Here is a 24264-nt window from a genome sequence, read left to right as displayed (position 1 = left end):
GTGGGTCAGGCGGTTCTGGCCAGCTGAGCGCACCTTGTCCCAGAATCTTACTCTGCCTCAGGTGATGGTCAGAAATTAAGGTAAGAGAAGCTGGGGCTTTTTTGAGGGGAGGGGGATGGCAGGCAATTCATCTGGGAAGGAATGGGAGGGCATCACATACTTTGTGCAATGAGACACACCACTCTATCTGGTCCCTGTGGGGCTTTTGTTCCAAATGACCACTGTGACAACCCTTCTAACTTGTGACCCTAGTCCCTAGGTACCATTTTGCAGAAGTGTGGTCCATGCAGGCAAACTGTGGTGGAGTTGAGGCCAAATTGCTGATTTCAGATTCCGTGTTAAAAGATGTTTGTGGAAGGTTGAAAGTATTTCGACATCGCACTCAGAGCACTTGGTGTCTTTATATTTTGTGCATCGGGGAAGGGGCAGACTGCCTGTAGTGTGTAAATGATGCCATTCTGACTGCACAGCGGGCAAAATGTGGCCCTGGGATATTGCCTGTAAGAGGTTTTTGCTATGAGCCAGGCACTGGGACAGAGACATCTTCTCACAGAAACCTCTCCAGGTGTGCCCCATCCTTTCTCCAGCCTCCTTCACATCCCCTTGCCCTGGCTTCACAGCATCCCTTTTTCCTAAGCCAGGCTCACCCCATCAATTCCTTCCTGAAGAACGCTAGCCCCCACACAAGGCTCACAGGGGGACGGAGCTGCTAACGTCTCTGCAGAGGTGCGGTGAGCTGCAGCTCTGTGCAGGGCTGAACCATATGGCAGTCTTCAGAATTTCAACATCCCTCCAAGGTAGACCCCCTCTGCTGGGATCCGAGTGCAACCAGGGAATTGCTTGTAGCTGGTCCCAGAGAGGTAATGCACGGCTTTCCTTTGAGTGTGTATCTGTGTGTTTGGAAGGGGGAAGGGAGGGTCAGAGACAGCACTTGCGGTTTCTTCTGGACCCCTAGTTACAAACCATCTGAACCTTGTAAGGTGATGCGACTGAAGCATTGCCTCAGACTAGGTCTCTCTCAGACCTGTCCTGCCTCCAGCCAGATGACCTGTGGTCTCTGTGGTATCTACCCAAGGAGCCTAAGAGTTGCTTCAGGCTCTAATGGCCCAAGGTTTCAGCCAGCCCCTTCCCTTATAGCTTCAGAAAAAGACAGTAAAGATCGATTCGATTACAAGCCGTATCAAGCCAGAGCCAGCTGAGAATAGTGGCCACTGACAATTCTGAGAGTAAGACGTGAGTGCTACCAAGGTGTTAAGCAACGCTGGAGGCAGCAGAGAGAGGCTCCCAGGAGAAGCCCCAAGGGGATGCACTGATGTCCTGCCTGCATTCCCTGAGGAAAACAAGATGGCTGGTTTAGGGTCCCAGCACCAAGCCCCGTAGGGGTTAGAGGCCAGACCCCCACATTTGACAGATGGGGAGACTGAGGCCCAGAGAGAGGGAGGGACTATTATTGCCACAGATGGTGGCGAAACTGGGACTAGTGTCCAAGTAGACCATAAGGGATAGTGGGAAGAGGACAGGCTTTGGAGTCAGGGAGATCTGGGTTTAAATCCCAGCTCTGCCACTTTCTGGTTGTGGGGCCTGGGTAGTTTATTATTATTATTATTTACCTTCTCTAAGCCCCAATTACCTCATCTATAAAGTGGGGATAATAACACTTACTTTGAGGACTATAAAGATTGGAGAAAATATATGTATAGCTTCTGGCACATAGTAGATGTTTTGTAAACTCTAGCTCTAAAAAAAAAAAAAAGAGCAGCCTTCACATTTATTATTACTTTATCATTCATTACACCTTTGTCCCTGGGTGGTTCAAATGGTTAACACACTCAACAGCTAATCAAAATGCTGGAGGTTCGAGTCCACTGAGGCACCTCGGAAAAAAGACCTGGTGATCTACTTCTGAAAAATCAGCCACGGAAAACTCTATGGAGCACAGTTCTACTCTGACACACACGGGGTTGCCATAAGTTGGAGTTGATTCAATGACAACTGTTTTTTTTTAAAAACACATTATTTGCTTTATTTCCATAACTTCGAGTGTCTGAGTATGTGCTTTTTAATTGAGAAACAATTTACCTACAATGCAATGCACAGTTTAAGTGTACGATTTAATGAGTTTTGATGAATGTATACATCCATGTAGATCCATCACCCTCATCAAGCTGGAGGGCTTTTCCAACACCCCGAGAGTTCTCTCATGCCAGTCAACCCCTACCCACAGGCAACTGCTGTTCTGACTTCTCTCACCATAGATATTGGTGCCTGTTGCGTATAAATGGATTCATACGATATGTGGTTTTTTGTGCTCAACACGTGCTGCTTTCGCTCAACATGGTTTTGAGATTCATCTATGTTGCTATATGGATTGGTGGTTTGGTCCTTTTCATTGCCAAGTGGTTTTCCATTGTATGAGTAGGTCACATCCAGTTTATTTATTCTCCTGGAGATGACATTTGGGTAGTTCCCAGTTTCACAACTATGAATAAAACTGTTATATGAGCATTCATGTACAAGTGTTTGCGTGGACATATGTTTCATTCCTCTTGGTTATATGTGCCTAGAAGTAGGATTGCTGGGTCATATGCTAAGCATATGTTTAACTTATAAGAAACTGACAGTTTTTTAAAGTGGTTGTTCATATGTCTTTTTGAAATAAGGATACAAGAGATTCATTTTTAGGTAGTGTCTGGTTATGCTTAGCATGACTATCAGCCAGTGGGGAAGAGAATGGTGGTTCTCAATCAAAGCCTTCTCTAAATAATGCAATCCAGCTATGGAAAAAAAATTTTTTTTTTTTTTTTGGCTAAAATGATTCTGAAAAGAACTTTTTTAAAAGGGTCCCTGCTTAATGCCAAATTACTTCCTAACTTCCCCATCATAACCTGTTGACGCTTCTGGTAGAATCATAAAAGACTAGGCTGTAGGATTCATGCACTCGAACCCCTTCCTTCTACCCAAGAGGCAGCAGAAGCCCAGAGAGGCTATGTAATTTCCCCAAAGTTACACAACTGGCTTTTTTTGGAGCTGTGGGAAAAACAAAAAAAAACAGGTCTTCTGACTCTTATTCTGGTATGTTTTCCATGCATTGGGCTTTCTCTCCACCAAGAGGCATTCAGTCACTCAGCCACCATTTACTGAATGCCTCATTTGTGCTAGGTTCTAAGGATAAAGAAGTGAATAAGAAATGGTTCCAAGAATCTCATAGACTAGAGAGAGAGACAGCCTATTCAACTCTAGGCCTTTTCATTATATTCTAGTCATTTTCGTTATATTCACAAGAACAAATAGATTATTCTTGCCAGAGCACCTGGGAGGTCAGATTGGTGGCCAAAGGTAAAGGGACTTGCAGACAAGCTACTTCCCTAGTAAAGAAAGGTCACAGCACGACTCGAGTGCCAACTGTGTGCCAGGTCCTGGTCTGGGTGCAAATGGACAACCTCTGCCCTCGAGGAGCTCGCAAGGTACGATACCATGATGCCATTGATGGAGGCCAAGTTTAAGGCAATTCAGCAAATAGCTATTGAATATCCTCTCTATTCCAAGCACCGACGATACAATGGTGAATAGAGCTTACTATCTTCCAGTGGCTTTCCACCAATGCTGCCACAATATATTAACTTTAAAAAAATTTTTTGGAGGTCTGTATTTGCTCCAGAATATATCTGCCTGGAGGCCTTAGAAGTAGTGTCGTTTGTAATTGCTGGTTTCTAAGATGGGGGGTAGGGGTGGGTGGGTGCAGGACACCGTCGTACATAGATTAGGGTGTCAGGGCGAGTTCGAGAATTTGATGTGCTTTATTCTCTCGCATGGAAGTTGTCAAGATGGAAATCAATGCTTCTTGTGAGAAATGAAATTGTCAAGTAACCACTGGATTGCTTAGTCAAATTCTCGAGGGGCACCCATGTCTTTGTCTGGGGGGATCTACATGTAGTTCTGGGCCCATCTGGACTCGTTCACTTTGGAGGAAGGTACTTTCCCAGAAGGCTATTTGGTCGTAATGATCCTTTTATCCCTCCATTTCATGATACTCTTCTAGTCATGTTGCCAGTCATTCATAAGAGAAGACCCCTTTCAGCACTTTGTAAAGCTTTGTCTTCTTGTTTCCTGAACACTGGTTAGATGAGGCTCCTTGGCTTATCTTCAGACCAGCACAGCATTGTTGTTGAGCTTCCTGGAACTACTCAAGAGCTCAGTGGCTCCATGGGCCCCAGTGAGGACCTGTACTTTGTAGGCACAAACCGCTTGCCTCTAAGGATGCTGCTTATCCTAGCTATAGCTAAGCCTCTTGGAAAAATGATGCCAGTGATATTTTGTATTTGGTCCACAGCTATCATTTGCGTCACCCACGATGGAAGAAACAAAGAAGACTTCCAAGAGTAAACAGAAGCCTATTAAGACCGAGTGGAATTCCCGGTGTGTCCTTTTCACCTATTTCCAAGGGGACATAAGCAGCGTCGTGGATGAGCACTTTTCTAGGGCTCTGAGCAATATCAAAAGTCCCCAGAGATTGAGCCCCTCAGGCCAGAGCCGAGAAGCGACCGGGAGGAATGGTAAGCATGTTGGGAGGGAGGAGGCGGGAATTCCCTGCCTGGGCTAGAACTCAGACCAACTCATTATTACACTTAGAACTGTATATATTTGCTACAGGAAAGTCAAACCATCCAGCACGAAGCCACACTTCCTTCTTATAAGTTTAACGTGATAATGGATACTGTTTAATCAAATTAGTTCACTGATTGCATTATTTCCTCAATTGTGTAAAGTGCTGGGTTCACTGCTCAGCACACAATAAGAGCCTGACACCTGTTTACTATTACCGTCTTTATCACTATTATTTTAATACTAGTGGCCTGATAGGGCAGGAACACCAAAGAATTTATAATAAGACAAAGTAGGTCCCACGTAGGTGCTCCTGGCCTCCTCTCAACTGATAGTGGAGCAAGGCCAGGGCCAGAGGGAGGTAAATAAAGGATCCTGCTGCGGCTCTCACCCCACCCCAGCAGGGTCAGGATGTCCACTGCACTCACTATTTGGTCATTTTTAAAAAATAAACATTTTTACATTCAAAGCAGTTACCATGTGGGAGCTATGTTAAAATGTGTACGTCAAATTATCCAGATTTGGAGGAAGCCATAAAAATGAAGCTGGCAGTGGGACTTTCATGGGCCCTAGATACTTTTGCCTTTGTGGGCCCTTTCCTCTATAAAAAATATAAAAAATTCTATTTTATGACTGTGTACGTATAAAGATGAATGTACTCTAGGTTGGATTCATTTGTGTATATTCAATTTTTTTTTATTATCATTATATTCATATGAAGTCCCTGGGTGGTATAAATGGTTAATGTGCTCAGCTGCTAACCAAAAGGTTGGTGGTTCAAGTCCACCCAGAGGCACCTCAGAAGAAAGACCTGGTGATCCGCTTCCTAGAAATCAGCCACTGAAAGCCCTGTGGAATACAATTCCACTCTACGGAATTTATGGGGTCCCCATGAGCTGGAGTTGACTCCATGGCCACTGGTTTTTTTGATCATTATGTTCATTTTTTCCTTCTGATTGTGAAAGCAGTTAGAACATTTTCATGGACCCATGAAAGTATTTCTGGGCCCTAGGCACTGTGTCTCCTGGGCCTCATGTGGCTCCTCTTTACTTTTATGAAATGTACAAATAGATAGACCAGAGTCTAGTTGATTTTACCGGCTGTTTACTGCTGTTCTCAAACAAACGTGTTGAACACTTTGCTCTCATTGAAGGATGTACATGCCTCCAAGTGAGGTGCTTTGTGCAAAGTGGACACGTGGGACCTCTTTCCAGATAACACCACCCTGGTTTTGCTCTTTGTGTCAGGACTCAGAGTTGGTGTGTGTCTGACGCACTTACCTTTGCAGAATTTACGTCTCTCCTAGAAATGTCTTTTCCAGTCAGGTGATGCGATTTTCTCAGAGAATTTTTGAGGTTAAGTGAACATGTGGAAGGGTGTGTGGTAGCAGCAGATACAAAAGGAAATGATGTTACAGTGGGTATGAAAGGTGGGTGGAGGCTGGGGAGGTGATGTCCAAGGGTGTGTTAAATTACCAGAGCACGAGAAGGAATGGCTATGATCTTGAGTCATTTAGGGGTTTGGCATGTGCTAAGAGCTGAGAAATGAGCTACACGGGATCCAGAAGATCTAACTGGCTCCTTGGAAGGATAAAAATTCCCGGACACTTCATTCAGGGGCAAGTGTGCTGACTTTGGCTATTTGACTCTTTGGTTTCTTATTGCTGAAAATATTGGCTTGGATTTATGACAGTTGCTCCCTTGTAAGCACCATCAGTCCATGGTCCCTCACTTCTTCTATCCTACTCGCTTGGTATATTAGTTTCCTAGGACTGCTGTAAGAAAATACAACAAATTAGGTGGCTTTAAAGAATGGAAATTTATTGACTCACAATTCTGGAGGCTAGAACTCCAAATCAGGGCACTGGCTGTGTTGATTTCTTCTGAGGCTCTGAGAGATAAACCGTTCCATGTCTTCCTTCTAGCTTCTGGTGGCTCCAGGCATTTCTTGGCTTGCAACTACAGCATCACATGGCATCCTTCCTTTCTCTCTGTCTCAGTATATCTTTTTTTTTATAAGGACACCAGTCATATTGGACTACAACATAGCCTACTGTAGTATGACCTAGATAACCTAGATGATAACATCTTCAAAGAGAGAACCTATTTCCAAATAGGTCACATACACAGGTATGGGAGTTAGGACTTTAGCATATCTTTTTGTAGGGACACAATTCAATCCATAACACCTGGTAAAATTGGAGCTAAAACCAACTCTTGAACTATTGCCTAATTCGTCTGCTTTATTTTGCAGCAAAACTCAAAAGTGGTATTTAGATGCACTATCTCTTCTTCCAAGGAGCCCTGGTGGTACAGTGGTTAAGCGCTCAGCTGCTACCAGAAAGGTCAGCATTTCAAACTCACCGGCTACTCCTTGAAGAAAGATATGGCAGTCTGCTTCTGTAAAGATTTACAGCCTTGGAAACCCTACAGGGCAGTTCTAATCTGTCCTATAGGGTCACTACGAGTTGGAATCAACTTGACGGCAACAGATTTATCTCTTTCCCTCCCCCCATGCTCTCTTGAGTCCACTTCACTCAGACTTTCATCCTCATCACTCCTTAAAACCACTGTTATCAAGGTTAACAGTGGCCTCGCCTCCACTTTCCAAATCCCATGGTCCTTCTGTCTTCATCTAATTTGACCTATCAGCCACGTTTGATTGCACCGTCCTCTTGGAAACGCTTCACTTGGATTTCATTACATCACACTCTCTTGGTTTTTCTCCTACCTCCTCGGTCACTACTCCTTTTCAGTCTCCTTTGCTGGATTCTCCTTCTCTCTCCAACTTCTAAACATTCAAGGGCTCTAGGACTCAGGTCTCAGATTATTTCTTTTCTGTGCCTAAATTCAGTCCTTAGGTGATCTCTTCCAATCCCTTGATGTTAAATACCATCTATATGCTGATCTATTCCAAATGTATTCCAGACTGGATTCCAGATCTATATATCCGAATATCTACTTGATACCTTCACTTCATAGGTCTAATAGGAATCTCAAACGAAAGAGGTCCCAAGCTGAACTCTTAATCTTCTCCCCAACCTGCCCCTCCTGCAGTCTCCCCCATCTCAGTAAGTGGAAACTGTATCCTTCCAATTGCTTAGAGTCATGTTTACATCCTCTGTTTATCTCACACCCCATGTTTAATCCTTTGGGAAATTCTGTAGGTTCTACCTTCAAAATATACTCAAGATCTGACCATTTCTCCCCACCTCTGATCCTATCACCCTGCTCTGAGAAGCCATGATCTCTCCCTTGGATTATTGCAGTAGCCTCCTAATTGGTCTAACTGTCCTAGCTCCTCTTCAGTCTATTCTCAACACAGTGGTCAGAATGATACCATTAAAATGAAAGTCAGATCATGTTGCTCATCTGTTTAAAACCTTCTAATAGCTTCCTGTCTTAGTTATCCAGTCCTGCTGTAACAGAAATACCACAAGTGGATGGCTTTACAAACAGAAACTTATTCTCTCACAGGCTAGGAGGCTAGACGTCTGAATTCAGGGTGCCAGCTGTAGGGGAAGGCTCTCTCTCTGTCAGCTCTGGGGGAAGGCCCTTGTCATCAATCTTCCCCTGGTCTAGGAGCTTCTCAGTACAGGGACCCCAGGCCCAAAGGACACGCTCCACTAGTAGTGCTTCTTTATTGGTGGAAGGTACCTCTCCTCTCTGCTTGATTCTCTCTTTTATATCTCAGAAGACACTGATTCAAGATACAACCTAATCCTGTAGGTTGTGTCCTGCCTCATTAACATAACTGCCTCTAATCCTGCCTCATTAACATCATAGAGGTTAGGACTTACAACACATAGCATAATTACATCAGATCACACAATGGTGGCCAACCACACAATAATGGGAATCATGGCCTACCCAAGTTGATACACATTTGGGGGTGGGGTGGGCAATTCAATCCATAACATTTCCCATCTACTTGGAATCAAATCCAAAGTCTTTCATGGGGTCCTACCTCATCTGGGTACCTGTTATCTCTCTGATCTCATATTCTACTACTTCCCACCGCACTCACTCCACTTCAGCCTCCTTGCCATTAGTAAAACATACCACGTAAAATCCTGTCTCAGGCTCTTTGCACTTGGTCCACTCTCCCTAGAATGCTTTTTCCCCAGATACCTGCATAGCTGACTCTTATTCACATCTCCATCTAAATGTCACCTCTTCAGATAAGCCTTCTTTGAACAACCTATTTAAAAAATAGAAGCCCCCCAAGCTGTGGTCTCTGTATTCTTACCCTATTTTATTTTTTCTTCTTACCCTTTGTCACCATCAGACATATGTTTATGTGTTCCTTCCTTGTCTCCTTTCTCCCTCTTGACTCTGAATTCCATGAGAGTAGATACTCAGTCTATTAAGTGCTGCTATGCAAGTACCTAGCACAGTGCCTGGCACATGCAAGGCACTCCATTAGTATAAGTTGGATGAATGAATGAATAGAATCATAATTTGCATCACAGAGTATTGATGTCTGCCACCTATGGGGTCTCCCTAGAGAAGGAGTGCAATGTGGTGTGTACACCACTTACTAACCAGTGTGGTCTCAGGGCACATCACTTCACCCCTCTGTGCCTCAGTTTCCTCATTCAAAAATGGAGTTTTATTTAACTATAAGAGGGTGGCTTGTGAAGAGCCAATGAGATAATGAACATGAGTGCTCAGTCCAGTGCCTGGCACACACTAAGTAATTACTATGTAGGTGTTAGTGATTTTCGTGACGGTGATACATGTATTTTTCGATGATCTGTTGTTGTTAGTTGCTATTGAGTTGACAGCATCAAGTTGACTCATGGTGACCCCATGTATAACAGAATGAAATGTTGCCCAGTCCTGTGCCATCTTCACAGTTGTTGGTATTCTTGAGCCCATTGTTGTGGTCACTGTGTATTTTGAGTGGCTTCCAACCTAGGGGGCTCATTTTCCAGCACTACATTGAACAGTGTTCTGTTGTGACCCATAAGGTTTTCATTGGCTAATTTTCAGAAGTAGATCTCCAGGCCTTTCTTCCTCGTCTGCCTTAGCCTGGAAACTCCCTGGGTAACCCTGCTGGTATTTGAAATACTGGTAGCATGGTATCCAGCATCAAAGCAACATGCAAGCCACTACAGTACGACAAACAGACAGACAGGTAGTGGTTTGAAGGATTAGGGTGGAAATAAGGACTTAAATTAGAAACATTAGGATTACAGAGCAGCAGGCCTCTCCTGTAGGCCTCCAGTTTTCCGGGGCATTCTGCTGTGTGGCAGTTGTATTGTTTCCTTTGCCCTCTGACTTCCCCCTGAGTCTTTCAGGGAAGCCCCTCCCCACTAAGGGAACTTGGACGTAGATGGCATTAGGGACACCCATTCATGCCACGTTTCCCAGGCCAAACAGAGAGGTGGCCCTCTTCTCCCTGTACCTTCTTGAAAGTTACATTTTCCCTGTGGGAATCTCACAAATCCTTTGACTAGGAAGCTGACGTGGCCTTCACAGAGTGCTGGGTGGGATAGATAAATGTTTGTCCGCTGATTGCGCAAATGAAAGACTGTTTCCCTCAAGGCCTCTCTTATCAGTTAGGAATCGAGTTTCTCAGAGACTCTGCTGTCCTGGGGGAGGGCCTGTGAAAGGAGACTAGCCCCATAGCGGTGCTCACTGAGGGTGTTATGTGACATACGTGCAGCTTCAAAAATAGTGGAAATCCAGAAAGTGTCCTTTCATTTCTGACCGTCAGCATCCTCTCAACTCCTGCAGACCAGCACCTAGCCTCCAGGCCACAGCCAAGCCATGCCCAGGAGAACAGGCTCCCCATTCATGGGCTCCCACCCCCGGTTTGCCCGCCTTCTAAGGGCACTCTGTAAAACCACCTATGCAAAACCCAAGCACACAGGCCCATGTGCCTAGGAAATGCAACCAAAGTCCCTGGCTTCCTTTTCCAAATCAAAGTTATTTTTTATTTACTTATGTAAATTTATACTGGTCACACTTCAGTAGAGAAAACAGAAATTAAAGGTACCTTTGGTTATTTCCCTTTTCAAAGGACATTGGGGATTTCAGAGTTGGTAACTCAAGAACCTTCAGTAACTACCAGTTCTGGGGGCCACAGTCTGGTGTGCATCCCACCCCCAACTCAGGCCCTGAGCCCAGCCTGGGCCAGACCACATTGCTCGAGGGCTGCTGGGAGAAGGCAAGAGGGTACATACCTGAGTACCCAGAGGCTTTTTATAGCTGATCTCAAAGGATCCCACCTTCTTCTCTCCCCACCTCCCATATGCCATACTCAAATGGGGGTGGGGAAGAAATGCTAAGGGTTTTAGGGTAAGTATCTACATGGAATATAGTCATGCTAGTTGTTTATGGCACTTGTGAACACTGACAACTTCGTGTCTTCCTTTTCAGTAAGGAAGGGGGATTAGCACAAACATATATTGAGCCCCCACTGGGTGCCAGACACCATGCTAAAATCATTACCTTATGTCTTAGTCATCTAGTGCTTCCATAACAGAAATACCACAAGTGGATGGCTTTAACAAAGAGAAATTTATTCTCTCACAGTCTACGAGGCTAGAAGTCTGAATTCAGGATGTCAGCTCTAGGGGAAGGCTTTCTCTCTCTGTTGGCTCCTAGGGAAGGTCCTTGTCATCAATCTTTCTCGGTTGTGGAGCTTCTCAGTGCAGGGATCCTGGGTCCAAAGGACTCGATCTGCTCCTGGCACTGCTTCCTTGGTGGTAGGATATCTCCATGTCTCTCTGCTCACTTCTCTCTTTTATATCTCGAAAGAGATTGGCTTAAAACACAACCTAATCTTGTAGATTGAGTCCTGCCTTATTAAAAAAAAACTGCCACTAATCCAACCTCATTAACATCATACAGATAGGATTTACAACACATAGGAAAATCACATTAGATGACAAAATGGTGGAAAATCACACAATACTAGGAATCGTGGCCCAGCCAAGTTGACAGATATTTTGGGGGCACACAATTCAATCCATGACTCCCTAGTCTGGAGTAGGGAGGCAGGGCCACCATGCAAGGATGGAGTGTAAGAGGGGTGGTCTGTGGGGTAGAGTCAAGCTCCTCAGAGCCTGAAGGTGCTTTCTGGAGGGTTCTGGGGCACCTAGAAATGTATGTAGGTGGGTGTGGGTGGTTTCTCTGCATTTGCCTGGGTGACAGCAGAGTGGCTTGCCAGTTTCACCCCGTGGGGCAGAATGGGAAATGGGGACTAGCACACCCTAGGCAGACCCCAATCTTAGGACAGAGGCCCTGCGAATTATGGAGGCATGAGTGGGACTAAGAGGAGGGTCCAGATGCTGACGATTGGAGTATATGGGGTGGAAGTCTTTTGTATTCCTATTGAGGGAATACTTCAGCCTGTCTCAAGTGTTCCCAAATCACAGGGCTCCTCGTCCTCTCGCCCTCTCTCTATTCGCTAATGTGGTTTGGGAGTTTGAGAAGGTAGCATGCGGCCTCTAGGAGTGGAGTGCAGCAGGCCTGCGTCTGCTTACCACCCTCCCCTGGGGCTCCTTCCCCCACCGCCAGAGGTAACCAAGAGAGGGCACGTGGGTAGTAAGAGTCACTGGGACCACTTCTAGTAGCAGCAGTAGCCTTGAGCCAGTCCAGGCTATGCCCTAGGAAACTACCAGCTGGCCACAGGGTGGATGGGCATGGCCGCTGGAGTAGTTGGCCCAAGAAGCCCGTGAAAGTGCAGTCCCACCAAAATTCAGGGTCTCCCCTCCATGGGACACCAGCACCCAAGCCTGGTCAGGACAGGTGGATTTCCGGGCTCCCCAAGGCCCACCATTGGGTTGCTATGAACTTGGGATTGGGACATCCAGTTCCTCCCAGTATCTTTCCGTTCACACTGTGCTCTGGTGTAGTCGGTAAGCAAACTGGACCTTGGAGTGTGGCACGCCACCTGCTCCCCTTAACGCTTCAGTCAGAGAATCCCGGGAAGGAAGCAGTTAAGAGAAATATTCAAAACACGCTGGGGCCCTGCCTTCCACATTTCAGGCAGTCAGTGCCTAGGCCATATTTATGAGATCTGTAAGGCCACTTCAGATGGAAACCGCCCGGCTGGCAGAAGCTACGGGTTGTTGTTGTTTTATGCTTAGGACATGCAGTACCCTCACTCAATATGAAGTGCAGACAGGGATTAGACCAAATCAGCTTGATCTCTCTATTTGTGCCACACAGTGCCCTAATTGCTACTGCCTGCAGATAGCAATTTTTAAAAGCAGCATTCACCCTCAGGAGCAAATTTAATGTTTCCTTGCCCATGTTTTCATTAGAAGAGGCCAACCATTGCCCGTGGCCCATTGTGAAGGATATAATACGTTGGCCAGGATGTCTCTGGCACGGGGATAGAGCTCATTTTGCGTTTATTATCTGTATCACAGGCAAAGCTAAAGTGGTGGGTAGGGGTGCTTCAGTACCACTGGGTAGGCTGCTCAGACATTTTTTCTCTTGTTCAGAATCCAGTCAAGTTGAACATTCAGGAGAGCTGGGGGAAGTGCACGTGGAGGGGTAAGGGGGCCAGTGCACCAGGCAGCCTCTCCAGCCCTCAAATTTTCCTTTGCTTGCCTCGCCCACGCCTACCCCCTCCACTTTCATTAGCTTGAATATATGAGAGGCTCCAGGCTTTAAGCACCATCTGGCAGAGCTCACTCCCTCCTCCTCTCCTTTCTGAGTGGGTGTTGAGAATGGGGAAAACATCCATCCATGTCATGAGCTATTGTAGACTTTTTGAGACCTCAGACTCAGCCACTATTACAGGCACAGAGTAGTGGCTGTTCCACCAAAGGAGACCCCATCCCCATCAGCCAGCCCACATGAACTTTGCAACAATAAGCTGTATCACCCCTTGACCCTGAGCATTTTGCTTTTACAAGATGAGGTCCAGGCAACTACTTCCCACCCATCACTTATGGCTCAGATCCCTACTTGACTAATACCTTGGTTCAGTCTCTTAACATCCCTGTGCCCTAAATTCCTCCTGAAAATGAGGTTTCAACACCTAGAGTTGTGTGAATGACCAACATAGGCAAGCACTAAACACTAGTTCTGTGATTTCCTATTTGGTGTATTCAAAACACCAGCTATAAAATAAAGCAAAACAGCAACAACCAAACACAAAACACCTTTGATCAAACAATTCTACTTCTAGAAAATTTACCTTAATTGTTGAAACTAAATGGACAAGGGTGCAAAATGTGTATACAATGATGATCACTGCAACGTTGTTTAATACAATTGAAAAAACAGAAATGACTGAACTGTCTGCAAATATGACATTTGTTAGTAACGTTACCAAAAAAAAGTTCCTGTGGAGCTGATTCTGACTCATGGCGACCTCATGTGTGTGAGACTAGAACTGTGCTCCAGAGGGCTTTCAATGGTTGGTTGTTTGGAAGAAGATTGCCAGGCCTTTCTTCCGAGGTGTCTCTGGGTGGACTCAAATCTCCAACCTTTCAATTAGCAGCTGAACGCATTAACCATTTGCACCACTCAAGGGATTCCATTAGTCATTCTACTACCTTATAATGGAATATTTACTGTGTGGCTGTTTAAAAAGCTGATGTTTGGCTCTCATCGTTGCCATGGAAGTATATTCACAATATTTTAATGATGAAAAAGCAGCTTAGACAACAATATGTGTTGTCAAAATAATGCGTACATGAAGAGAAAAATATCCTAGAAAGAAGTGCATCCACGTGGTTGTCTCTGGATATTATAATTAAGGTGATTTTTTTTTCAACTTTTCTACATTTTCTTCACATTAAAAAAAATAGTATGAAATGGTTCACAACTTGAAGAACGCAATCAATGTCACTGAATTACACAGGTAGAAGCTACTGAGTTGGTGTATGCTTTGTTGTGTATGTTTTCACACACACACAAAATGATGCAATAAAAAGTAGTATGTATTAACCAGAAAAAATTAAGCTACTTCCAGTTTGCAAACAATAAATAAATAAACACCTGCTACGGCTGTCTAACTGTCCTCTAAATCTTTTCTTCCCAGATACTGACATGTCTCCAAATCAATGGCATTTATCTTCTCAGTGGAGAAAACCACAGCCAGAAGGCTCTCCTGCAAATGGTGCAGCCAGCTGTGGCTTGAATGCATCTGGTTCCAGTTCCATGGCCGTGGATCCGTACCCACTGCCCCTGACCGGGAGCCCTTCTGCGCAGCCTGGAGAGCTGTGGCATTTCTCCTCCCTAGCCAGCCCCAGCTCCCCAGAGCCTGGCTACTCTCATGCCTTCCCTGGTGGCTCCCTGGTTCCAGAGCCTAAGCCTGATGGGAAATGTGAGCCCCTTGTAAGTCTCCTCCAGCAAGAAAGATGCCTGTCCTGTCCTCAGGAACCTACCACCAGTGAGGATAGCAACTCGGCCCAGACAGCTGGAAGAGCAGGAGTGCTCCTTGACCTGCCTCCTGACTCCACCCACTGTAAGGACTCACCTACAGATACTGGGAGGGTCGCCCCTGATTGGTTGCGGTAGAGAATTAGTTGGCATGAGACACGGGACCAAGACGAATTCCTGCCACTCCAGACTGCTGAGGGACGGAATGCTCTGCTTAAACTTTCCGTACAGCTTTACTAGGCTTCACTGGGGGAAACCCTGGTGCCATAGTGGTTAAGGCTGCTAAGCAAAAGGTCAGAAGTTCAAATCCATCAGGTGCTGCTTGGAAACCATATGGGGCAGTTCTACTCTGTCCTATAGGGTCACTATGAGTCAGAATCGATTCGATGGCAACGAGTTTGGTTTTTGGTTTTTTTTTTTTTAGACTTCATTGGCATTCGCAGTTTAATGGCTAATGGGTTACAAAGATAGGCAGCCAGACGGACTTGGCTCAGAGTATTCACCCCAGTCTGTTTGACTTAGCCTTACCCTAGAGAAATGATGAGCCACCAAATAATCCGTTTGCAAAGCAGAATTCTGTGACACACCTACAGATTCACACTCAAGCCTCCAAACAGGTTGGCAACTTGTGCTGATGCCAGGATCCTGGGCAAAAACAAGGCAGTCTATACCAACCATCTGCTCCACACATTAAAATTCAAAGTGACTGGACAGGCAGCCCCAGAGCTGCCTGACTGTGAGCAGCTGGGTCCTGCGCTCTGGGCTCCCCTTCTCTGTTTCCCTGGGGTTCCTGCTCCCTGACCACTACCTCTCCCTCTGAACCTAAAATGCCCTTGAGGCTTACTCACTCCTTCCTTCACTCACTCACGTGACAAATATTTCATTAGTGCCGGAAAAAACCCATCGCCAACGAGCTGATTCTGACTCGTGGCAACCGATGTGTGACAAAGTAGAACTGCTCAATAGGGTTTCCTTGGCTATAATACTAATGGAAGCAAATCTCCAGGCCTTTCTTCTGTGGTACTGCTGGTTGAGTATGAACCGCCAACCTTTTGGCTAATAGTCTAGCACAAACCGTTTGCACCACCTGTAAACCCATTGCCATCAAGTCGATTTCAGCTCATAGCGACCCTATAGGACAGAGTAGAACTGCTCAGTAGGGTTTCCAAGAAGTGAATGGTGGATTCAAACTGCCGACCTTTTGGTTAGCAGCCTGAGCTCTTAACCACTGGACTGCCAGGGGTCCTTGCGCTGCCCAAAACCAAAACCAAACCCATTGCCGTTGAGTCAATTCTGACTCATAGCTACCCTATAGGACAGAGTAGAACTGCCCCATAGAGTTTCCAAGGAGGGCCTGGTGGATTTGAACTGCCAACCTTTTGGTTAGCAGACATAGCTCTTACCGCTACACCACCAGGGTTTCCTTGCACTGCCCAGGGACCTTTAATTAGTGCCTACTAGATGCAGAAATGTCCATCAGGAAACAAGACTCTCTTAGTAAAAGGACGAGGGTAGAATCAGCCTGATTTATAATTTCACCAAAGAAACAACCCACTCTGCTGCAAGATTTGCCTTTCATATGAAATGTTGGTGATAATATATATTTTATAGTTTCACAGGGCCAAGTCAGCTTCCTCTGGCACTCTGTACTCTGGATTAATTTTCTTTTGCAGCTTCCCAGTCCATACGTATCTGTGCTTCTAGTCTCCCATAGGAGCCCTGGTGGCGCAGGTTAAGTGCTGGTTAAGTGCTCGGCTGCTAACTGAAAGGTCAGCGGTTTGAACCCATCAGCAGCTCCTTGGGAGAAAAATGTGGCAGTCTGCTTCCATAAAGATTATAGCCTTGGAAACCCTATGTGGCAGTTTTACTCTGTCCTACAGGGTTGATACGTTGAAATTGACTCGACGGCAGTGGGTTTTATGGGTGGTCTCCAAGGCCTGAAATCGATTCCTGGAAGCTGCCTTTCCTCTGCACTAAGCATAGAGTACACAAAGGGCCTGTTCAGCACACCCTAGCTAAGCCAGGCATTCTGCTCCATCCGAACATCGAAAACAAATTTCCCATTAACATACCACTCCATCATTTTCAAGGTTTGATTAGGGATGTACTTAAAGAGTAAATAAAAAATGGCATGCCTGGGAAACCTGTGAGAATTCCCACCAACTATTTTTCAAAACTCTGCTCCTACCAGATTCAGAGGGGAAACTGACCCAACTGAGTTTGTGTGTGTCCTGTGCGGACACACAGTAGAATCCTGTTTCGACGGTTGGTTAGAACACAGACGGCTCAAATCATTGCCTCCCTAACATATCCATTCTATACAGCTCAACTTCATTTCAGCAAATATTTAGTGAGCATCTACTATTGCCAGGCACCTAATGGTGAAACGATAATGCAGGGATTATCCTATTCCCAAAAACCCTAGACACGTTCGCAAACCAATGTTTATCACCCAAGTCTCAACTGCTATGAACTCTTCCCTCTCTCCTACTCATGCTGACATCTCTCGTACTAACTGGTGACTGGCTGCCCAGAATCTGTTGAGGAGGTCAGCAACCCGTAATCAGGAACACGGCCTCTAAGAAGGGATCATGGCCCAGGGGCCTGAAAAACAAAAGCATCTCTGTCTTTGTAGACTCTGATAGAGAAAATACACCAGGTCTCTGGAAACTGAGGGGCAGGCAATTTGGGCCCTGGTGGCCCAATGGTTAAGCACGTGGTTGCTAACTGAAAGGTTGGCAGTTTAAACTCACCAGCTGCTCCGTAGGAAAAAGATGTGGCAGTCTGCTTCTTTAAAGATTTGCAGCCTTGGAAACCCTACGGGGGCAGTTTTACTCTGTCTTAAAGCATCTCTATGAGTCAGAATCCACTCAAGGGCAATAGGTTTGGTTTACATGGTACTGCTGAGGTCTCTGGGTGGCACAGTTTTCGCTCAATGACGAACCTAAAAGTTGGTGGTTCGAACCCACCCAGCAGTGCCACGGAAGAAAGGTCTGGTGATCTGCTTCTGTAGAGATCACAGCAACAAAATCCTATGGAGTACACTTATACTCTGTAACACATGGGGTTGCCATGAGTCAGAGGCTGACTCCAAGGCAATGGGTTTGGTTATCCTGGTGTGGGGGGATGGGGAGGGATGCTATTATGCACTTTCTAACCCAGCCCCAGGGATTTCATTTCCAACCATGTTTTCTTCTTCTTTTCTAGATAAAAAAATCCATTTCTCCCCAAATCGTGGAGCATCCAGCGCCAGCCTTGCAAATGAAAGTAGGTATCTGGTTTCTACCTTTGACAGTGATTCTCTGTAACCTGAGAAGAAAGTTGAGTGTAAAAAACCAATGACCAGCAGCTGAAAGGGCATTTCAGCTTGACACCTTTTTATTTCTTTAGTATTGCTGTCTTCAGAATTTGTTTCTTCTTAGTCTCAAAGAGGCCATGCACTTCGCATCTTGTAAAATTTCTTACACATATTCTTGCTTTGCTCTAGAAGCAACTCAGCTGAGTTCTTTTACCAAAGCCTGACCGACCGAGGTAACCAAGGTGACTCAGAAAGTTCACAAATTCATGGGGATTAGCTTGATCTGTCCCAGATATTCAGTGTTCTGCTTAGTCCGTGGGGCTACCCCAGGACACTGCAGCCAGGGAAGATACCGACTGTGGCCCCAGGCCAAAACTCTGGGCTCCACACTCAGTTTGAAAGTGGTGTCAGTAGGAACTTTCGAATAAACACAATCTGAGTGGGATGACATGAGGAGCCTCATGGCCTGGGTTCAAATCCTAACTACGTTACTTACTGAAAACCCGTTGATGTCGCGTTGATTCCGACTCATAGCAACCCTATAGTACAGAGTAGAATTGCCCCATACAGTTTCCAAAAACAGCTCATGGATTCAAACAGCTGACCTTTTGATTAGCAGCCTGAGCTCTTAACCACTGCGCCACCAGGGCTTCATTACTGACTAGTCCAGGAATTTGGTCAAGTTTCTTAACCTCTCTATAGCTTAGTTTCCTCATTTGTAAAATGAGCATAAAAATAGCATTCACTTCACAGGGTTTCTGTGAGGATTAAATGAAATAATATATGTGAATGCTTAGAATGAAGCCTGGCACACAGGAAGCCATCCAAACGTGTAAGCCTTTAGTTTATGAAAGTCAGGATTACAATGTCTCTCAAGTAATTGTTAATAGTTTATAGCTTTTTTAAAAAAAATTGCAAGCCTTGTAATTGCTGATAAGTTCCCACGTCATATCGTTAGTAGGCCAAAGATAACAGTTATTGGGCATTGACTATGAGCCAGAGATGGCATCCATCAGCCTGCTCAGTCCCCTAAGTAACTTTGTGGTATGTGTATGTTCCAGGTGCCTTACGCAATCTCTATTCACTAAGTAGTGATTGTCTTAGTTATCTAGGGGCCCTGCTGGTGCAGTGGTTAAAGTGCTTGGATGCTAACCAAAAAGTCAGGGGCTCGAACCCGCCAGCTGCTCTGCAGGAGAAAGACGTGACAGTCTGCTTCCATAAAGATTCATAGCCTTGGAAACCCTATGGAGGCAGTTCTACCCTGTCCTACAGAGTCACTATGAGTCAGAATCAACTTCACAGCAGTGGGTTTGGTTTCAGGTTAGTTATCTAGTGCTGCTATAATAGAATTAGCACGAGTGGGTGGCTTTAATGAACAGAAATTAATTTTCCCACAGTTTGGGAGCCTACAAGTCCGAATTCAGGGTGCCATCTCTAGGGGAAGGCTCTTTGTCTCTGGAAAAAGTCCTTGTCTCTTTTCAGCTGGTTTCTAGGTTCCGTGGTGATCTTGATGTGGCGTGACATCTATCTTCCGCAATCTCTGCTTTGCTTCTTCACTTGCTCGATCTGCTGTTTTTATAGCTCAAAAGAGATTGACTTAGAACACATCCTGCACTACTACTGCCTCATTACCATAACAAAGCCCAGGCCCAAATGGGCCCAATGGTTAAGTGCTGGCTGCTGACTGAAAGGTTGGAGGTTCAGGCCCACCAGCTGATCCACAGGAGAAAGATGTGGCAATCTGCTTCTGAAAAGATGACAGCCTTGGAAACCCTATGGGGCAGTTCTACTCTGTCCTATAGGGTCCTTAGGAGTTGGAATCAACTCGATGGCAACAGGTTTGGTTTTTGTTTGGTTTTTGTTTTTAACTACCTACAACGGAAGTGCTATTTTCATCCTAATTTCACAGATGGGAAAGTTGAGGTATAGAGAGGTTAAGTAAATGTGTTCAAAATCATAAAATAAATAAGTGCCAGGGTCCATTTTCTCTGATTCCAAATTCCTGGGTCTTACCAACTAAACTAAAGTGTTTCTCGACACAAGAATAATTCAACTCTACTGCATACGGAGACATTGCTTCTTAAACAAAATAATAACCAGTAAAAACAAATAGTTGCTATTGGGTTGACTCTGACTCCTGGCAGCCCCATGTGTGTGAGAGTAGAACCGTGCTCCACAGGGTTTTCAATGGCTAGTTTTTTCAGAAGTAGATCGCCAGGCCTTTCTTCCAAGGTGCCTCTGGGTGGACTCAAACCTCCAGCCTTTTGTTTAGCAGCTGAATGTGTTAACCATTTGTACCATCCAGGGACTCCAACAAAATAATTGCTAACATTTACTGAGCACACAGATGCCAGGTACTGTTCTAAGGGCTTGACATGTGTTTAACTCACTTAACCCTCGCCAGAAGCCTGGGAGATAGGCGGCATTATCATCCCCATTTAGCAGATGAGGAAGAAGGGGCTCAGAGGAGCTAGGTAACTTGCCCAAGGTCATACAGCTCGGGAGTGGTAAGACCAGGATTCAGGGGCTCATCTGACCCCAGAGCCAGCTTCTTAATCATCATGCTTTCCTGTTTTTCAGGGAGCCAGGCTCCAGAGAAAAGTCAAGGTCTGTTCTTTTATTGAACTTTCATTTGAAGAAGAAAATTCTTTTTTCTAAACCTGCTCCTGATTTTCCACTGTGAATCCACAGGGTCTAGAGACATCACCATCCCTTTCTGCTTCTGCCACTAATGAACATTAGGTCAAAAGCAAGTTCATGCTTTACCCAAAGTCGTACACTTTTCTTTCTTGACACCTAGGCCCTACAGCAGGGTTTTCAAACTTGCTAAGTGAATTCCAAGCATATAAAATGATGAAGAGATCTGTTAGGGATGGGAACAGAGAAGCCCACCTCCTTGCTCATCCCACCTTCCCCTGCATCCACCATCCTCCTTCTTAGAAATCACAGTCCCCTCATCCCTAGCCTTGGTCCTTCAAACCAAGACTGACCATGTCATGTCCTGTGGGGTTGTCTCACTTTGCAAACTGTATAATAGAGAGATTAGAAACAGCCTGAAGCTTTCCAAACTTTCCAACCTGAACTTAAGCCAACTTCATTCCTGCCTCTTCTAAAAGCAAAAGGAAAATGGCATGGGAAAGGCTCATTGATAATGGGTTGGGACTGGGGGTTCCCTGACATCTTCAAAGTCTGGAAGGAAGCTGAAAAATCCAGGCTGGTCCTGATAAGTGAAATATTTTCACTTGAAAAATGTAGCTCCTTAATTCCAAAAAACAAACAAAAAAAATTCTAAATGGAACTGCTGAGAAATCTTTGACTTCTGAGAACTTATGGCAAATGGGGCAAACTGCCTTGTCCCAGGCAGAGCCTGCGGCCAGAGCAGAACTCACTCTGTATGGACAGCATCTCTGGATGCAGTGACATGAGCTCCCGTCTGCCCTCACTCTGTGGATGAGGCCCATGGCATCTGACACCCTACAGGTGTTCAGCTAGCCCTCGGCAGCACATCGCAGCCTCCCAGAGGGGCCCACCTGGCTTCTATAAACCACGGAACTTCTCCTATAGCTCTTGCTCTGATAATGACGTCTAGGGAATATTCCTTTTCTTTCCAGCTCAGAACGCTTGGGGCCACCCACGTGGATACTAGCAGCACCTTTAGTCAGTCGAGTTGGAGGAGAAAGGCAAGGCTGGGTCCAAGACATGGAAGCAGGACCTCCTTGCAGATTGTTCCAGATAAAATGATAATTTCTCCAAACTCATTCATCTCCCCATACTGGTAGAAAGCCTTGTCTCATGTGTGATCTTGGTGGTTGGCCCATGAACCCCAGGAACCCCTGCTGACAGTGTCCCCCACCCACACCCCACTTGCTCCTGTGCGATGAGCAATAAAACTATACTTTTCCAAATAGCATTATTCTGGGTTCTAAGATCTTTCTCATCCATCATATCAAATTTCCCAGCAACCCTAGGATTGGCATTATTTATCTTCATCTAACATTGTGGCTATGGAGGCTCAGAGGAGGTGGGGACCTCCACAAGATCCCATAGCCAGTAGCAGAGCCAGCACTCATACCCAGGCCTTTGAACGCAGTGCTCTTTTCTCTCCTCAATAATACTTATCAAAGGTTCATATCAGGGTGGCCCTTAGGTGAGTCCCTGAGTGGCACAAATGGTTTGCACTTGACTACTAACCTGAAGGTTGACAGTTCAAACCCACCCAGTGGCACTGTGGAAGAAAGGCCTGGTGAGCTGCTTCCATAAAGATCACAGCCAAGAAAAATCTATGGAGCAGCTCTATTTCACTACACACGGGTCGCCATGAGTTGGAATCAACTCGATGGCAATGGGTTTGGTGTTTTGGTTTGGCTCTTAGCTGTTCTTTCCTCTCTTCTTAGGTAAATAAAGACCCCAGCTCTTGCAAGAGGGAATTGGTGACCTTGGCGGTAATCCAGTAATCCTTCTGTCTCAACAACAGTTTTTCCAGTGCGTTACATATGTTTCATAGATTTATCAAGACGAAGGAAAAAAAAAACTTAGCCATTATAGCTTCTCTTAAAGTTATTTACCTTCAAAAAGCCGTGTTCTGTCTACAGATCTACCTGAGACCAGAAGAACTAAATGGTGCCCAGCTACCACCACTGATCATTCTAATCAGAGCCACAATAGACAGACCCTGATAGAATGGGAGAAAAATGTAGAACAGGGCTCAAATTCTTGAAAACTCCAGACTTACTAGACCAGTTGAAACTAGAGGACTCCCCAAGACTATCGCCCCAATGTGCTCTTGAAACCTAAAACCGAAATTATCCTTTGAGGTTGCATTTTAGCTAAATAATAGATTGGCTCACAAAATAAAGAATATCAATTGTGAGTACTGTGTTCCTTTAAAAAATCACCTATATGAGACCAAATGGTCAATAATTAAACAAAGATAAGAATGCAAGTGGGCAGGGTTACTAGATTGATGGAAACAGAACAACCAGAATGGAAATGAGAATGTTCACTCATTGTGAAGAATGTAACAAATGTCACTGAATATTTTGTGTAGAAATTGTTGAATGATAACCTCAAATGCTGTGTAGACCTTAACGAAAAACACAATAAACATTAAAAAAAAAAAAAAGAAAGAAAGCCATGTTCTTTTTAGGTGACGGCTGGGAAAACACAGGACAGAGGCTGAGTTCTCATGTCCTTGCTCTAGGGCTTGTGATGCATAATTACAAAAGTATATATTCATCTTTGCTCACTCTAGAAGGATTTTTCTGTGTTAGAAGATAACATGTAGCATCAGAACTGAACTCCTAATATGCTATCTAGGGAAATAAAGAAATGATCCCAAGGGCTGACATCTTATGTAACTTGGGTGATCTGATAGTATTGCCCCGCAAATTCCTCTGCCTGAAAGACTTTTCTGGAATAAAGCTGAAAGCAATAATCAATCTTCTCACTTTAATAAAGAGAGAAGAAAAGACCTCTTGCTAACAAAAGACCCCTGCGCCCCTCACATACATAGATAGGTAAATCCCTGCCCAGATCACCTCCTAAAAAAATATCATATTTAGATTTCTGTGTTTCTACGTCCATGTTGCTTTTCCTTTCCTACCTTACTTCCAGAAAGCTAACTTAAAAAGCATTCCTTTGACAGACTGGCATTTTTACTCTTGCAATTTAAAAAAAATATATATAATACATAAAAATAAAATTATTATATATAGAGATAGGTCCCTAGGTGGTGCAAATGGTTTGTGCTTGACTACCAACCTAAAGGTTAGAGGTTCTAACCCACCCAGTGGTGCCATGGAAGCAAGGCCTGGCAGTTTGCTTCCATAAATGTCACAGCCTTGGATGAATCCATGAAACATCTCACAACATGGCTGAGTCTGGAGGACATTATGCTGAGTTAAATAAGTCAGTCCCAGAAGGACAAATACTGTATAAGACCACTGTTATAAAAATCCAGGAAAAGGTTTACACACAGAAAAAAACAATCTTTAATGGTTACAAGGGAGGAAT

At 44.9% G+C, this 24264-nt stretch overlaps 1 protein-coding gene across 2 annotated transcripts; it reads left to right on the top strand.

Annotated features, from left to right (window-relative positions):
* VGLL1 (vestigial like family member 1) lies at positions 1-23345 on the top strand. Of its 2 annotated transcripts, none has more exons than XM_049872949.1 (5): positions 1-80; positions 4331-4553; positions 14614-15039; positions 18162-18221; positions 22647-23345. In XM_049872949.1, the coding sequence occupies exons 2-5, from the start codon at positions 4352-4354 to the stop codon at positions 22652-22654; spliced, it is 696 nt and encodes a 231-aa protein (XP_049728906.1). In that variant the 5' UTR covers positions 1-80; positions 4331-4351; the 3' UTR covers positions 22655-23345. The 2 variants fall into 2 exon arrangements, with proteins under 2 accessions (XP_049728906.1, XP_049728907.1); XM_049872950.1 differs by lacking the exon at positions 1-80 and adding an exon at positions 841-860.
* The last annotated feature ends 919 nt before the right edge of the window (positions 23346-24264 follow it).

This window comes from Elephas maximus, chromosome X (assembly GCF_024166365.1).
Source record: "Elephas maximus indicus isolate mEleMax1 chromosome X, mEleMax1 primary haplotype, whole genome shotgun sequence".
Classification (NCBI taxonomy): domain Eukaryota; kingdom Metazoa; phylum Chordata; class Mammalia; order Proboscidea; family Elephantidae; genus Elephas; species Elephas maximus.
Note: the sequence above shows the minus strand (reverse complement) of the source record. Positions and strands in the feature narration are given on the sequence as shown.

Bases quoted from the DNA above. Each gene is read 5' to 3' on its own strand.
- VGLL1 (XM_049872949.1), top strand. From the start codon at position 4,352: ATGGAAGAAACAAAGAAGACTTCCAAGAGTAAACAGAAGCCTATTAAG. The intron at 4,554-14,613 runs GTAAGCATGTTG...TTTTCTTCCCAG, and splicing joins AGAAGCGACCGGGAGGAATG to ATACTGACATGTCTCCAAAT. The intron at 15,040-18,161 runs GTAAGGACTCAC...CTTCTTTTCTAG, and splicing joins GCCTCCTGACTCCACCCACT to ATAAAAAAATCCATTTCTCC.